The 14,392-nt window shown below is 44.4% G+C and overlaps 1 protein-coding gene across 3 annotated transcripts in view; it reads left to right on the top strand.

Annotated features, from left to right (window-relative positions):
- ADAD1 (adenosine deaminase domain containing 1) overlaps positions 1–14,392 on the top strand; it is a 78,098-nt gene that overhangs the window by 47,449 nt on the left and 16,257 nt on the right. For all 3 annotated transcript variants that reach the window (XM_075615764.1, XM_075615754.1, XM_075615772.1), the window contains 5 exons: positions 607–702; positions 2,320–2,445; positions 6,052–6,178; positions 7,371–7,541; positions 8,326–8,555. In XM_075615764.1, the coding sequence (XP_075471879.1) occupies positions 607–702; positions 2,320–2,445; positions 6,052–6,178; positions 7,371–7,541; positions 8,326–8,555 (750 nt within the window). The remainder of the gene's footprint in view (positions 1–606; positions 703–2,319; positions 2,446–6,051; positions 6,179–7,370; positions 7,542–8,325; positions 8,556–14,392) is intronic.

Raw genomic sequence — 14,392 nt, 5'->3', positions numbered from 1 at the left:
TTGATCAGAAGGGTTCTCGATTGATTCAAATAAGACAAAATTTGGTTAGTACCTGCTGGGAGTATAAAGATTCAGTTAGTTCCAAATTTCAGATCACTGCTGAAATAGATGGGTTTGTGAGTGTTCAATAAAGAGGTTTCTTTTCTATAAAGTTTCAAATGTGATTTAATGTTTAAAACACACTACACCACTTTTTGTATTTTTTTTTTTGTTATAAAGATTCAAGTGAAATACTAAATGTTTAGAGCACGACAGACTATTTTTTTTTTCTTTTGGCAAGTCTGTGTTTTATAATTATGCATAGAATTTGTTGGTCCAAGCTGCTAGTTGCTAAAACCATATTCAGGACCTGTCTACAATAGTACCCTTTTTTTTTTGTTTTTGTTTACAGAAATTATTCATTCATACTTACAAATAACACTACAAATCACAATGTGGCTCAGAATGTTAGTTTGCATAGGGTTTCACGATGTTGATGCAATATATCATATCTCCAAATGTACATGTATCCAAGAGAATAATTATTCTACATTTGTACATTGTTCTGCATTTGTATAATAGAAGTTAAATGATTTGGTTTATTTTAATGTGTATTTCACGTTTCAGATAGTACAAAGCCTTGTATTTTGGTAGGCCCTCCTCTAATACCCGTGGAGCCTAAAGTCTCAACTGAAAGCGCAAGTATTTTAAGAACACGAAATGGTAAGATAATTACCTAAAACCTTCCAGTTTAGCATTGTATTATCTTTGGGTGCTATTGGTGCTTGGGGGCAGTTAAATGTAGCAGCTTCCAAAAAAAGAACTTGTTTAGATCGGGTTCATTAGAAAGATCCAATCACCCTTCAAGTAACAGTCTTACTTGTATCTTGTTAGGATGCATCGCTTCTCATCAGAAACTCGAGTCAAGCTTTCCAGCACATTTTTTTTCCTTTTCTTTTCCTTTTTCATTACTAACGGTACAATAATTACTTTGCAAACAAAACAGAGCAGAGAGAACAATTTACCGGGGGCTTTAATGGCATTACATACAAATAGTAAAAACACTTTAGGCAGGGGCAAAATTAGTCACCTGGGCCCTGATGCAAGTTAAATTAAAAAAAACTTCCCTGTTGGGGCCTTACTTGTGGAGCTGTTTTTTAGGGAAAACTAGTAAGGTTATACAGCAACAGAGGGAGCCCTACCAGGCTGTGATTGCGTAAGTTGGACCCAATTTCCAGTGGGGCCTATCTTCCCTGTTAGGACTACCCAGATGGGGTTTCTGCTTCCACCACCGAGGGAGGCACCCCACTACAGGTAGGGTCCGGGTGGGGGGGATTTAGAAGTGCCAGAACTGTGTTTCGGCGTGCGGGTGTTGGGCACTGGTGCAGCCGTACCAGCTACACATCTGGTAGTTCCTCCACTGCTTTAAAGGAGCAATAATGGCGATTGTTTTTTATTTTTAATACAGGATTGAAGCAGGGGGCCTCCAGGGCTGAAACCTATTAATTTCATCGCTGGAAGCCCCTGTTTCCAGAGATAATTGCCTCTGTAAGGGGGTTCAGATATCTCTTGCCGTTTTAAACCTCTTTCATCACATGGGCTGATAAGAAGCTGCACTGGGTGACATCATGGCTTCCTATTAGGACGCGGGAGCATTGAGAATCCACTCTAACTTTGATCCTGGAGGGGCTACTGTCACCCACTACGGAGGTAAGTATCTCTGGAAATAGTTTCTCCGGAGCGAAAATTAATTGGGTTTAGCTCCGGAGACAGCTTCAATCCTGTGCTGAAAAAACAAATAAAAAATAAACGTCATGGATTGCCTCTACAAGACGTTTCTTGATGCGTTTAAAATACTGGTCATATTTGTTTATTAAACACACCATCGTCCTTTGTTCGCTTTTTACCCACTAATAGAGATGTGCAAACTTTTTTGCATGAGGACACATATCAAGCATAATTGGCCCTTTTTTAATCACGGAAAAAGCAGTGGCTTAGTCCGTGTTCGCGGGGGATGCTGCATTCATTGAGTCAGTAGACCTGGCCAAGTCTCAGACTTTAATTAAATTGTTTGTGCTACATGATTAAGGTTAGAACTATATAATAGCATAGCATCGTTGAATAGCTGAGCTATTGAAACTTATACTGAACTTGTGCAATATATTCTTGTTTTTTTGTACATGCACTTACAGGCCACTGGCAGGAAAAGGGTTCAAGTAACGCATGAGCTAAGCTATACAACATTTGCATTATCTACTTTTTACTGTGAAAGACGGATGCTAAAATCAAAGTAAGCTGTTGTATGAAAAATGTTTTCTGTGTCTTTTCATGGTTTCGTAGATGGACGATCTTTTATTCATGAAAATATTTCGCGCACCATTAAGGATATGTTTAATAACTTGGTATCCAAATATCCAGAGTATGAAAGCTGTAGCAGTTCGTTAGCTGCATTTGTGATTGAAAAAGGTAAGAACAGAGTTCAATGTAGTAGGCAGTTAGTTTGAAGGGTTTAACTTTGCAAAATCAGTATTGACTTGCTAATCTAAAGTTTGGTAAGAACTCCATAACAAGACTTAATTTTGTCTGTAACAACCCGAGATGAAAAAAAATAAAGAAAGCCATACTGGTTCCAGAATCTTTCAAAGTTAGTGAATAGTTCAACAGAAGACAAAACCCCAGTAAGCTCTTTTTGGGAACCCCTGAGCCCCCACAAAATATATGTATGTATTTAAGTGTCAAAATGGAGTGCTATTGAGGGTGGCATATGTATACAACAGACGACAGAGAAGGCCAATGCTACATCCAACATGACAGAAATACACAGTAAAATAGTTACATAGTAAATGAGGTTGAAAAAAGACGTACGTCCATCAAGTTCAACCTATGCTAAATTTAGACAACAGATACTTTATCCTTTATCTATACTTACTTATTGATCCAGAGGAAGGCAAACAAAACCCCCCAGAGTCATATAATCCAATGATGTCTCTCATAAGGGGAAAAAAAAGCTGTGTGTGCTGTGCACGCGCATAGTAAGTGAAACTTCTTTGACTTTTGTCACAGAAATTGTATTTGTGTTGGTGATCTTTTAATTAAAAATCAAAATACAATTTCATTGACAAAACGCAAATAAATTTGACTTATAATGCGCGTGCTCGGCACACATCCCCTGTATTAGCTATTTGCACTAAGTGTGAATTCCTTGTGTGTATGTGTGTCAGCCAGTGTGTGTGTGTATGTGTCAGTCAGTGTGTGCATGTGTGTCAGTCAGTGTGTGTATGTGTGTCAGTCAGTGTGTGTATGTGTGTCGGTCAGTGTGTGTATGTGTGTGTCAGTGTGTGTCCGTCAATGTGTGTCAGTGTGTGTGTGTGTGTGTGTCAGTCTGTGTCAGTCTGTGTCAGTCAGTCAGTGTGTGTGTGTGTCAGTCAGTGTGTATGTGTGTCAGTCAGTGTGTGTGTGTGTGTGAGTCAGTCAGTGTGTGTGTGTGTGTATGTATGTATGTGTGTCAGTCAGTGTGGGGGGGGGGTAAGCAGAATTTACGGAAGAGGGGGAGGGAGGTGGTGCGCAATGTTACACCCCGCCCCTGGCTGCAGCAGGACACACACACACTGACTGACACACATACACAGACACTGACTGACACATACACACACACACTGACACGCATACACACACACCGACTGACACACATACATAAACACACACTGACTGACACACATACATACACTCACACTGACTGACACGCATACACACACACACTGACTGACACGCATACACACACACAGTGACTCACACGCATACACACATTGACTGACACACATACACACACACACACACTGACACACATACACACACACTGACTGACACACATACACACACACACACACACACACACACTGACACACATATACACACACACACTGACTGACACACATACACACACACACACTGACTGACACACATACACACACACACACACACACACATACACACTGACTCACACACATACACACACACACACTGACAGACACTGACTGACACACACACTGACTGACTGACACACATACATACACACACACTGACTCACACACACACACACACACACACACACACACACACACACTGACTGACACACATACACTGACTGACACACATACATAAACACACACTGACTGACACACATACATACACACACACACTGACTGACATACATACACACACACACACATTGACTGACACACATACACACACACTGACACACATACACACACACACACACACACACACACATACACACACACTGACTGACACATACACACACACACTGACTGACACATACACACACACACTGACTGACACACACACACACACACACACACACACACACACACACACACACACACACTGACTGACACACATACATACACACACACACTGACTGACACACATACACACTGACTGACACATACACACACACACACACACACTGACACACATACATACATATACACCCACACACACTGACTGACTGACTGACACATACACACACATACACAAATACACACCCCTCCCCCTTCCGCACCCCTCCCGCTTCCGCTGCCCGGCCGGGTCACCCTTTCTTCCAGCAGCAGGAGCCTGCCCCCGGTGCCGAGCCCCTGTGCTGCGCAGGTTGTGCCGTGTGCCACCGGTTCAGTGGAGGGCGGAATGGCGCCATGTGGGGCAAACGGGAGCGTGTGGGTGGAACGGCGCCGCTGCCAGCCGCTTCTGCGCATGTGTGGCGTCCGTCAGCGGCGCCATCACAACTGCGCATGCGCGGCATGGCAGCGGGCGGGGAACAGCGGCCATGAGCTTGCCGGCGCTGCGGGAAGACCTGCAGGAGCACCAGGTCAGTGTGCTGCTTGGCCTGCACCCGCCGGGGGCAGATAGCGGCTGCGCGCCACCCCCTCCCCACTCCTCCCGCGGTGATTGGAGTCAGTAGCGCCATGGCAACTGCGCATGCGCGGCACGGAAGCGGGCAGCGGGCAGGGAACGTTAGGAGCGGCGGCGATACGCATATGTCAGCGGCCGTGTGGGGGGTTCGGCGGCCATTAGGAGCGGCGCCGCCGCCACCGCCGAATTTTATTTTTTGAGCGGGTGGGATGTCAATGTTGGGGTCGGGCTGAGCCAGAACACAGCCCGGCCTCAACTGCCAGCACTGACGTCACATCCGTTTCATTTCTGTCTCCACAATCCATTTTTGCCCCAGTTCGAATGAGGTGCCACTAAAGAAGTTTCACTTCAATAAATTCCTTCCTGACTCCAAGAATTGGCAATCGGATTAATCCCTGGATCAACATTTTTCCCATGTATACTTATTTGGTATATCCCTGTATACCTTTCCTATCTAAAAAGATGTCCAACCTTTTTTTGAACAACTATTGTATCTGCCATCACAGTCTCCATGGGTAATGAATTCCACATTTTAACTGCTCTTACTGTAAAGAACCCTTTCCTTTGTTACTGGTGAAATTTCCTTTCCTCCAACCTTAAGGGATGGCCCCGAGTCCTTAGTACTGCCCGTGGGATGAATAGTTCTTTTGAAAGCTCCTTGTATTGTCCCCGAATATATTTGTATATAGTTATCATATCCCCTCTTAGACGCCTCTTTTCTAATGTAAATAAATCTAATTTAGCTAGCCTCTCCTCATAAGTTAGAATGTCCATCCCCTTTATTAATTTGGTGGCTCTTCTCTGCACTCTCTCTAGTTCCATAATGTCTTTTCTTAGGATTGGTGCCCAAAATTGTATTCCATATTCAAGGTGTGGTCTTACTAATGCTTTGTAAAGGGGCATAATTATGTTTACTTCCCTTCCACCCATTGCCTGTTTGATGCAAGATATTCTCTTGAAAAGGGGTAATTTAGTTTTACCCTTTGGCCAAAGCGCTGTAAGCTTGCGAGCCACGACAAGGCAAACACCCATTCGCAAGTCCTAACACTACCAGATAAAATACTTAGTGAATAGTTCAAATGCAAGAATGTTAGAATGTTTATTGGATTTAATGAGTTTCAGTGACACACACTGTTCTTTTAGCTGGCCAACATTGGGAAGTGGTTGCCATCGGCACAGGAGAGTGTAACTATGGACAGAGCATTCAAAATGATGGCAGAGTTCTGCATGACTCGCATGCTGTTGTTGTTGCAAGACGTTCTTTGCTTAGGTAAGAATTACTATTAATGGTTCCTTCTATTAGTGTAACTTCCTGATTGTGCCCCATTAAAAGAAATCAAAGCAACTTTATCTGAATCATGGAAGTTGGTATGCACTTCTAGAATCAGTGAACTAATGGCCGTGGCATGTTTAATAGGTTAAATCTAGGTTGTTGGTAGACTTTTGAAATAAAAACAGACACCTATAGTAGGAGTAGAAAAGAAAAGCGCAAAAATTAATGGTATAGTATTTACTATGAAACCGTGGAATTAAGTACAATGGTATGATATGCACTTACAAAATTAAAATAGGTTTAAAGTGGGTCAAAAACTGTATCAAAGGAGAGGCCAAGAGTCGTTGCACCACTGTCTGACCGGAACAACCAGGTACGTGAGGGTTGCAGGGATCGTCCTCCCTGAATAAGGTGCGGAGGGGAGGGTCGATGAGATCCTCCCCTGGAGCTGTCCGTGCCTCCATCTGATGGATTAGGTGTGTTCTACTGGAAGCCGAAGTGCAGATGCTGTTTGATCGTGGAGAGAGAGAGAGACGCCGGCAGCTGACGTGCATAAAGTGCCGGCTGAGTCTGAAAGTTTAGCCACATGAGTGAGAGAGTCCAATCAAGGTGCAATGTTCCACAATCGAGGACTGACCCAGTGGCACCAACACAATCATACGCGTTTCATGGCTACGTGGCCACTTCATCTGGGAATTAATGCATTGAAGCTGCTGAGTTATATTAGGGTAACATAAAGGCAAGGGTATTCTGCACCATAGGTGAACTTTCAGCCCTGTGCCCACCCTTCATTCATCCTCTCTCTGCTCCCTCATTCATCCTCTCTGCCCCCTCATTCATCCTCTCTCTGCCCCCTCCTCTGCTTCGCTCTTCCTCCTCGGCCTCCTCCATCTCACTTCTCTTCCTACCTGGCTTAGGTGGAGGAGGACCACAGGAGTGCAGGAGTTGGATGGTGGGAGCGATGCAGGGCAGCAGAGGATAGCCTGGGTAGCACACGGTGTAACAGCTAGTGCGTGCTCCTCCCTGGCTGTACTCTGCCGCCCTGCTTTGATCCTGCTGTCCAACTCCTCTGCCGCCCTGCTCTGGCGGTCCTCCATCCTGTTCACCCGCCGCACTGCTGCAGTCCCGCGTATTTATGTATATAAATGTATAGCTGATCCATTAAAAATGTTGATATTTTGTGTTGCAGGTACTTTTATAGGCAACTGCTGCTTTTCTATAGTACAAATACTGGCATGATGGAAAAATCTATTTTTTGCACCGAACCAGCAACCAACCTTCTTAGTCTTAAACAAAATATAAACATGTACCTGTATATGAATCAGCTTCCAAAAGGACCTGCTCAAATAAATGCACAGTTGTAAGTATTGTGTTTTTGAATTGTCCATTTGTAGACATGTACATGACTGCAGATAAAGTATGTGCCCCTATAAAACAACTTTCACATTTTAGTGATATTTAACCAGGGAAAGTGTATCATTGAAAAAGTTGCTATAGTGGTGTTTTGATATTTGAAATTCATATTCAGGACTAAGAATATCTGCTACGTTTTGAATAGACTGTTAATTTAACAAATGCCAATGATACCATTTTTAAGAAAACTATACAAGGCTTCTTTAGGAATGGTGGTTGTAACACTCAAATTCAGCAAGTTAATTTACATTTTTGTGAACTTCTGGCAGGGTTATAGCTATGAAATGCTGTGTAATATGGCAGGCATAAGCTCATAGCATACATGTTAAAATAGATGAGAAGTAAAATGTGATTCACTGTGCTCATTTGCATGGTTACCCAGAATACTTGGCTGCAGTTAAAGCATTATTTGCTAAGCGATAACGGGGGTTAAACAGGGTTGCAGACCTGTCTGAGACATGCAAATGTACCCACAAGTGGTATTTTTATTTACTGTAGTTATACTGTAGTAATTTTGATTACTTGACACATTTCGTGAAAAATGGACAATTCATTTTAAATGTCTAGTTTTCGAGCCAATAATATAAAACAAAATGCGACTTTCCACAAAAAAAAAAAAAAAAAAATTTGAAACTGCATGTAATGATTAAACAAAAGCTTTATTTAGGTGATTTAACGTTGTAATTTTGTAATTGTCCATATTAACAGATGCCTACAAATTTTTGTTTTAGAAGTCTCAGTCCAAATTCTCTCTCTGCACACGAAGCCAATGACCAGTTAAGTCTTCATATCTCTGTAGAAGGCAAGCATTATCCAGCAGTTTACTACCCTCGTGAAATTGCAAGCAACATAAGCAGCATGTCTTCCACTGACAAACTGACACGATGGGAAGTTCTGGGTGTACAAGGAGCACTTTTGAGTAATTTCATACAGCCAGTTTACATCAGCAGTATAGTTGTTGGTAAGTCATGTAAAAAAAAAATTTTTTTTTTTTTTTTAACATTTTTTTAAAAGTTTCAGACCAAAAGGGGGGGGGGACGGACATACCACTTTATACATACATTTAGAAAAGTTTTGGACACCTCGCCAGGCACTCCCCTTTATTCCATCAATAGTCTTGGTAACCTCAGACCTGCTACCTCTTCCTACCCAAACTCTGTTTCTTAGGCCGCGTCCATGCTGAGCGCGGCCGCACGAGTGATTGCTCGCATGGTGTGATCAAACACATTGAGGTCTATGCTCACGTCCACAGTGTGCTCGCGCACGTGAGCGTTGGTGCGGCTGTTTTTTTTTCCGCGAGAACCTTTTTTTGTCTTTGTCTCTTGACGGCCGGGTCACGTGAGTGAACCAGCTCTGTGACGAAGACATTGGACACGCCTCCCCATCGTGCAGATCTGTTGTCCACTAATCGCTCGGCTGACAGGCGCGCGGGGCCATGTGCTTTGTCACGCGTGCCTACACTATGGACTCGGCCTAAAGTATTAGTATGTTAACTATTGTTACACGGTTCCCATTCCCTATTAAATTTCTTAGTGGTGTGTTTTATATACGAGGTAAATTTCTCCATCAATTGAACATCGTTAATCTTCTGCTTGACCTCTCTCTTTTTGAAGGAGGTTGGCTTTTATTCCAGGCCACTGCTATCGAACACCTAGCTGCTGTTATAATGTGTGAGAGTAATTTATTCCTGGGCTGGTTCATGTCCTCCTTTGGCCTTGGCCAGGACTAACATTACAGGATATAGCCCAATTGCTATGTCTAGAGTTTCCCCATTCAATTTTTGGATTATCTGGATTTTTGGGCACTGCTACTCCCGTGTGCCATGTCTCCTGTCATACCACACCTCCTCCAACAACTGTCTGGGAATATCAGTATCTTACCCCACAGAGACAATCTATATATGACTTTGTAAATGTTCTCTTTTGTTATTGTGCAAATAGACATCTTCGCTGCATTGTCCCAGATATCATCCCAGTCTTCCATTGTGATTTTTTTACCCAGAGGTCCTGGGCCCAATGTTCCATATAATGCGACCGCGTTAATAAATTAACAAAAGGAAAAGAAAAAGAATAATGAAATGAAGATGATAAAAACAAAGAAATACCGACCCCTGTGTTTTAAACAGGATGGAACATTGTAACATCTACATTTATACCTGCAATATGAACATTTATCATATAGAAATATATATAAATAGAGATGTGTTTCAAAGTTGATGATACTGGAGAAACATCCAATTATTCTTTTCCTTTTGTTTATTTATTATTTATATGTTATCTGTTTTGTTAGTTAGTTTTCCTGCCTGTTTGCTTGCTCTTTGGTTCCTCCCCTTTCCTTGCCCCTCGTGCTTCATTCGCTTTTCTTCCTCCTTTGTTTACCATCCGGGTCTCTTAGCAGGCCGTTCATTGGCGGAGGTTACGCAATGTCGGGGGGCGGAGCCAAGTGCCTGCCTATATACCGGAAGTGTTCACTCGAGTATTTTACTCTTTGATAAAGCGCTGGAAGAGCACGAAGCGCGTAAGAGGGATACCTTACCTTCTCCTGTGTATGCTGCTGTGTTTTCCGAAGTACACAAAAGGAGGAAGAGATAGAGAGTGATCACAAAATCATACAAATTGAATTGATAATGAATACAGAATTATAAATTGATAATCATAAAGTGGGTGCAAACTGTGAGCTGAAACGTGAATCAGAAAAATGAAGGAGTGCAAATGGTTGGACTCCTAAAAGAATTCACTAAATTGCACACCACTGGAATTAAAATGTACCTTTTATTGATTTACTTAAAACATATATTACCAAAGAAGTGTGTAACGAAATTAAAAAGAAATTATATCAACAATGCGTAGCACCTAGGTCACCTAATTATTAAGATGGAAAGACCCTATTTACCAGTTAAATGTGGTAGGGTGTAGGAGACTAAGAGTGCTATTAGTCAGGGTAAAACCCCTCTGGAACTGCCAACAGAACAGATAATAAAGGATGTAAACGTCAGAGAGGAGAGAAGTATTGCAATAAAATTAGTAAGAGCTCCACCTAGTAAGATAATTTGCTTATTACCAGACCCCAGTATTATATGAAGTCATATCCAGAGTAGAAGGTGTAAACATCATGAGTGCAGAAACACTAATCGACACTACATGGGGCAGCCAGCAGTGCAGTGAAATAAATTCACAGCACAGAGACTGCAAAGCACAATAGTAACAAGGTAGAGAGATGGCAGCAAACCTCACTGACTGAGTGACACTAAGCTATAATAGAGTAGTATCATGAACTGTATGAGCTGAACCAGGAGACTACAAACACTACATTAAAACAGCTCCAAGTAGGAGACTGACAACATTGCACGTCCAACGCGCGTTTCCCTCCAGCTATGGAGCTTTGTCAGGGACAAATTTGCTAGAAGGGGGAAAGCGGGGCATTTTTATACCCTCCCGTCTCTCTCATTGCGTAATTGGTATATACCGCTATTGCGCATGCGCAGCATATGCGCACGCGAAACCACAAATAAACTATCTAATTGCTATCAGTAGTGGACATCCATATAACAGTACCTGTGATACCTCCATTCTGCTGCCGCTGAAAGCCAAATGATCCACCTGAGTGGTGTAATAACGACAGAGCCCTCGAGCCGGGCACAGTGTTTACTGCGCATGCGCAGAGACTTAGAAAAAATTAAGGAATCTAACTGGAGCCGAGCACAGTGTTTTCTGCGCATGTGTGTGCTGTGCACGCGCATAGTAAGTGAAACTTCTTTTTGTGTGTTATCAGCAACATATAAAGTAACAATAATATTATTACTGCTTAGAGCATGAGTAAATTTGATTGCCGGGGTCATGTTTATTGGCAGCAGTACCAGCATCATGGATGTTGGGGGGGTGGGGGAGCTCAGAGGGGGGGGAAGCTCAAGGGGGGAGCACAGGGGGGGGTGGGGGAGCTCACTGTTGAGGTCACGGGGGGGGGGGAGCTCACGGGGGGGTAGGGGTGTGGGGGAGCTCATGGGGTGGGGGTTCTCACGGGGGGTGGGATAGCTCACGGGGGGGTGGTGGGAGCTCACGGGGGGTGGTGGTGGGAGCTCACGGAGGGGGGTGGTGGGAGCTCACGGGGGGGAGCTCATGGGGGGAGCTCACGGGGGGAGGGGGGGAATAGGCACATCATTCAGGGGCGGTGTTCAGCGCATCACTGGGGTGTGTGTGTGTCAGTCAGTGTGCGTGCGTGTGTCAGAGTGTGCATTCATGTGTATGTGTGTCAGAGTCTGTGTGTATGTGTCAGTCAGTGTGTGTGTGTATGTATGTGTGTCAATCAGTGTGTATGTGTGTGTGTGTGTGTGTGTCAGTCAGTGTGTATGTGAGTCAGTGTGTGTGTGTGTGTGTGTCAGTCAGTGTGTGTGTGTGTGTGTGTCAGTGTGTGTGTGTGTGTGTGTGTGTGTGTGTGTGTGTGTCAGACAGTGTGTGTGTATATGTGTGTCAGTCAGTGTGTGTGTGTCAGTCTGTGTGTGTGTGTATGTGTGTCAGTGTGTGTGTGTGTGTGTGTATGTGTGTCAGTCAGTGTGTGTCAGTCAGTGTATGTGTATGTGTGTCAGTCGGTGTGTGTGTGTGTGCGTCAGTCAGTGTGTGTGTTTGTATGTGTGTCTGTGTGTGTGTATGTGTGTGTCCTGCCCCCCTCTCTCCTGACTTCCCCCAGCACACTTGTCCTCCCCCTAGCACCCTTATTCTCCCCCCAGCACCCTTATCCTTTCCCTGCCCCCTCTCTCCTGACTCCCCCCAGCACACTTGTCCTCCTCCCAGCCCCTTTCAGCCTACCTGATCGCGGCACAGAGGCGATGGAGGCAGTGTCAGCGGGGGGAGGGGGGCAGCGCGTCATTGTCAGCTTCAGCCGGCTTGGAGGGGAGCGCTGCAGCGATCCCCTTCTGATGGTGCTGTGGGGGACGCAGCGCACTACTCACCCCCTCCCCCCCCGTTACCGGAGCAGGAGCCGTTCCATGCCTCGGCCGGGGGAGGTCAGCAGGGAAACAGGCATGCACCGGGAGGAGAGGCCGCAGGAGATCAGGACCTGCATAGGGCCCCGGGGAGCAGTGTGGGCTGCAGTGTCCCTGTGAGGAGAGTCATGGCGTCTTGAGCGTCGCCATGACTACCGTGCATGCGCGGCATATCAATGGGCGGGGAACGGCGGCAGTTAGGATTGGCTGTATCTCCTCGGGCTGCGGTCCGGCACCGGGTCTCCGAGCCGTGGCGTCCGGTGAGGGGGAGCGTATTAGGAGTGGCGGCGATTACATTTTGAGGGAGAGCGGCGCCGGCGGCTAGCGCCGCCACCGCCGCATGTCAGCGGGTGGGGGGGAGCGGTGCTCGTTAGGAGCTGCCGCAGCGAGTAAGCATGTAAGCGGCCGTGTGGGGGGAAACAAAGATGGTTAGGAGCGGCGCCGACGGCTGTCACCACCGCCGCCGCTGCATGTGATTTGCCTCAACTGCCAGCACTGTGACGTCAGTACTTCGACGTCACATCCGTTTCGTTTTCTGTCCCCACAATCCATTTTTGTCCCATTAGGAATGAGGTGCCACTAAAGAAGTTTCACTTCAAAAATATGGAGTCTGACTGATGTTATATGCGCATGCGCACACCGGAAAATAGAGTATCAAGAGCGCAGATGTAAGCTGTTAGTCAGAATCTGCCCTATAGATGCTAATAAGGGTATCTGAGGCAACAGTGGCAGCTACATGGGGGAAAAGATCATCCTAATACAGATATTGGGTGAACACTGGTCCTAATAATGAGATCTAATAACATACTTGAAACAGGCATTAGAAGTACTGTATATGTTGTGGTACCCCCTATCCGGAATACAATGTGTCACAAAAAATATAGTGAGAGAAAAAATAAAATGAAAATAAAAAGTAAATAAAGTATATATATATACATACAAGGTCTTGAATATATTTTATACAGCAAGAATATTGCTATGAGGTGTATGTATATACAGATTACACACATAATAAACCCTAGAAAAGTGGGTTTATAACTCTAGTTTTATAGTCACTAATTTTGAATACATTTTTTAGACAATAGCGTGGTAAGTCAATACCAGAAGCTGGTGTCTCACATAGCATTGCCTAGTTGTCTTACCAACGTATCTCTTACCACAAATACGTGATAAGATAGATTACGTTGGTGGTTCGACAGTTGATAAAACTGTCCACAGAGTATTGATGAGTATTGTCATGGTTAGCGAATGTTTTAGCAGCGTTGACATGTTTGCATGCTTTTCACCCCTGACATCGGTACATCCCTTTGATGGGACTCAACCAGGTCTCTGTCCTTGCCTGCTGAAAGTGGCTATTGACGAGAGAGTCCCTCAAATTTGTGGACCGCCTACTAGTAGTGGTAGGTCTAGGGCCTATAACCTTCGCTAAATCTACATCCGCCTGAAGGAGATGCCAATGTTGGGAAAAAATCCTTTTAATTGCCCACCATCTTTTGTTGAAGGTGCCAATACATCTAATAGTGTTGTCCTTTGTTTTTTTAGATTTTACAGACAGAAGAGAGTCCCTGTCACTATGCAGTGCCCGATGATAAGCCTTATTAAGTGTTTTGATGTTGTATCCACGACTGAGAAACCTAGATCGTAATTCTTTAGATTGTATAATGAACTCCTGTGTTGTGGAGCAGTTTCGCCTTAAGCGAAGGTATTGCCCCGTGGGGATACCTGCTATACGGCTAGTAGGGTGCTGGCTTTGTGCCAGTAACAGGCTATTTGTAGCTGTACTCTTCCTAAAGACCTTTGTTTGAATGTTCCGGTCAGTA

Source organism: Ascaphus truei, chromosome 1 (genome assembly GCF_040206685.1).
Source record: "Ascaphus truei isolate aAscTru1 chromosome 1, aAscTru1.hap1, whole genome shotgun sequence".
Lineage (NCBI taxonomy): Eukaryota > Metazoa > Chordata > Amphibia > Anura > Ascaphidae > Ascaphus > Ascaphus truei.
Note: the sequence above shows the minus strand (reverse complement) of the source record. Positions and strands in the feature narration are given on the sequence as shown.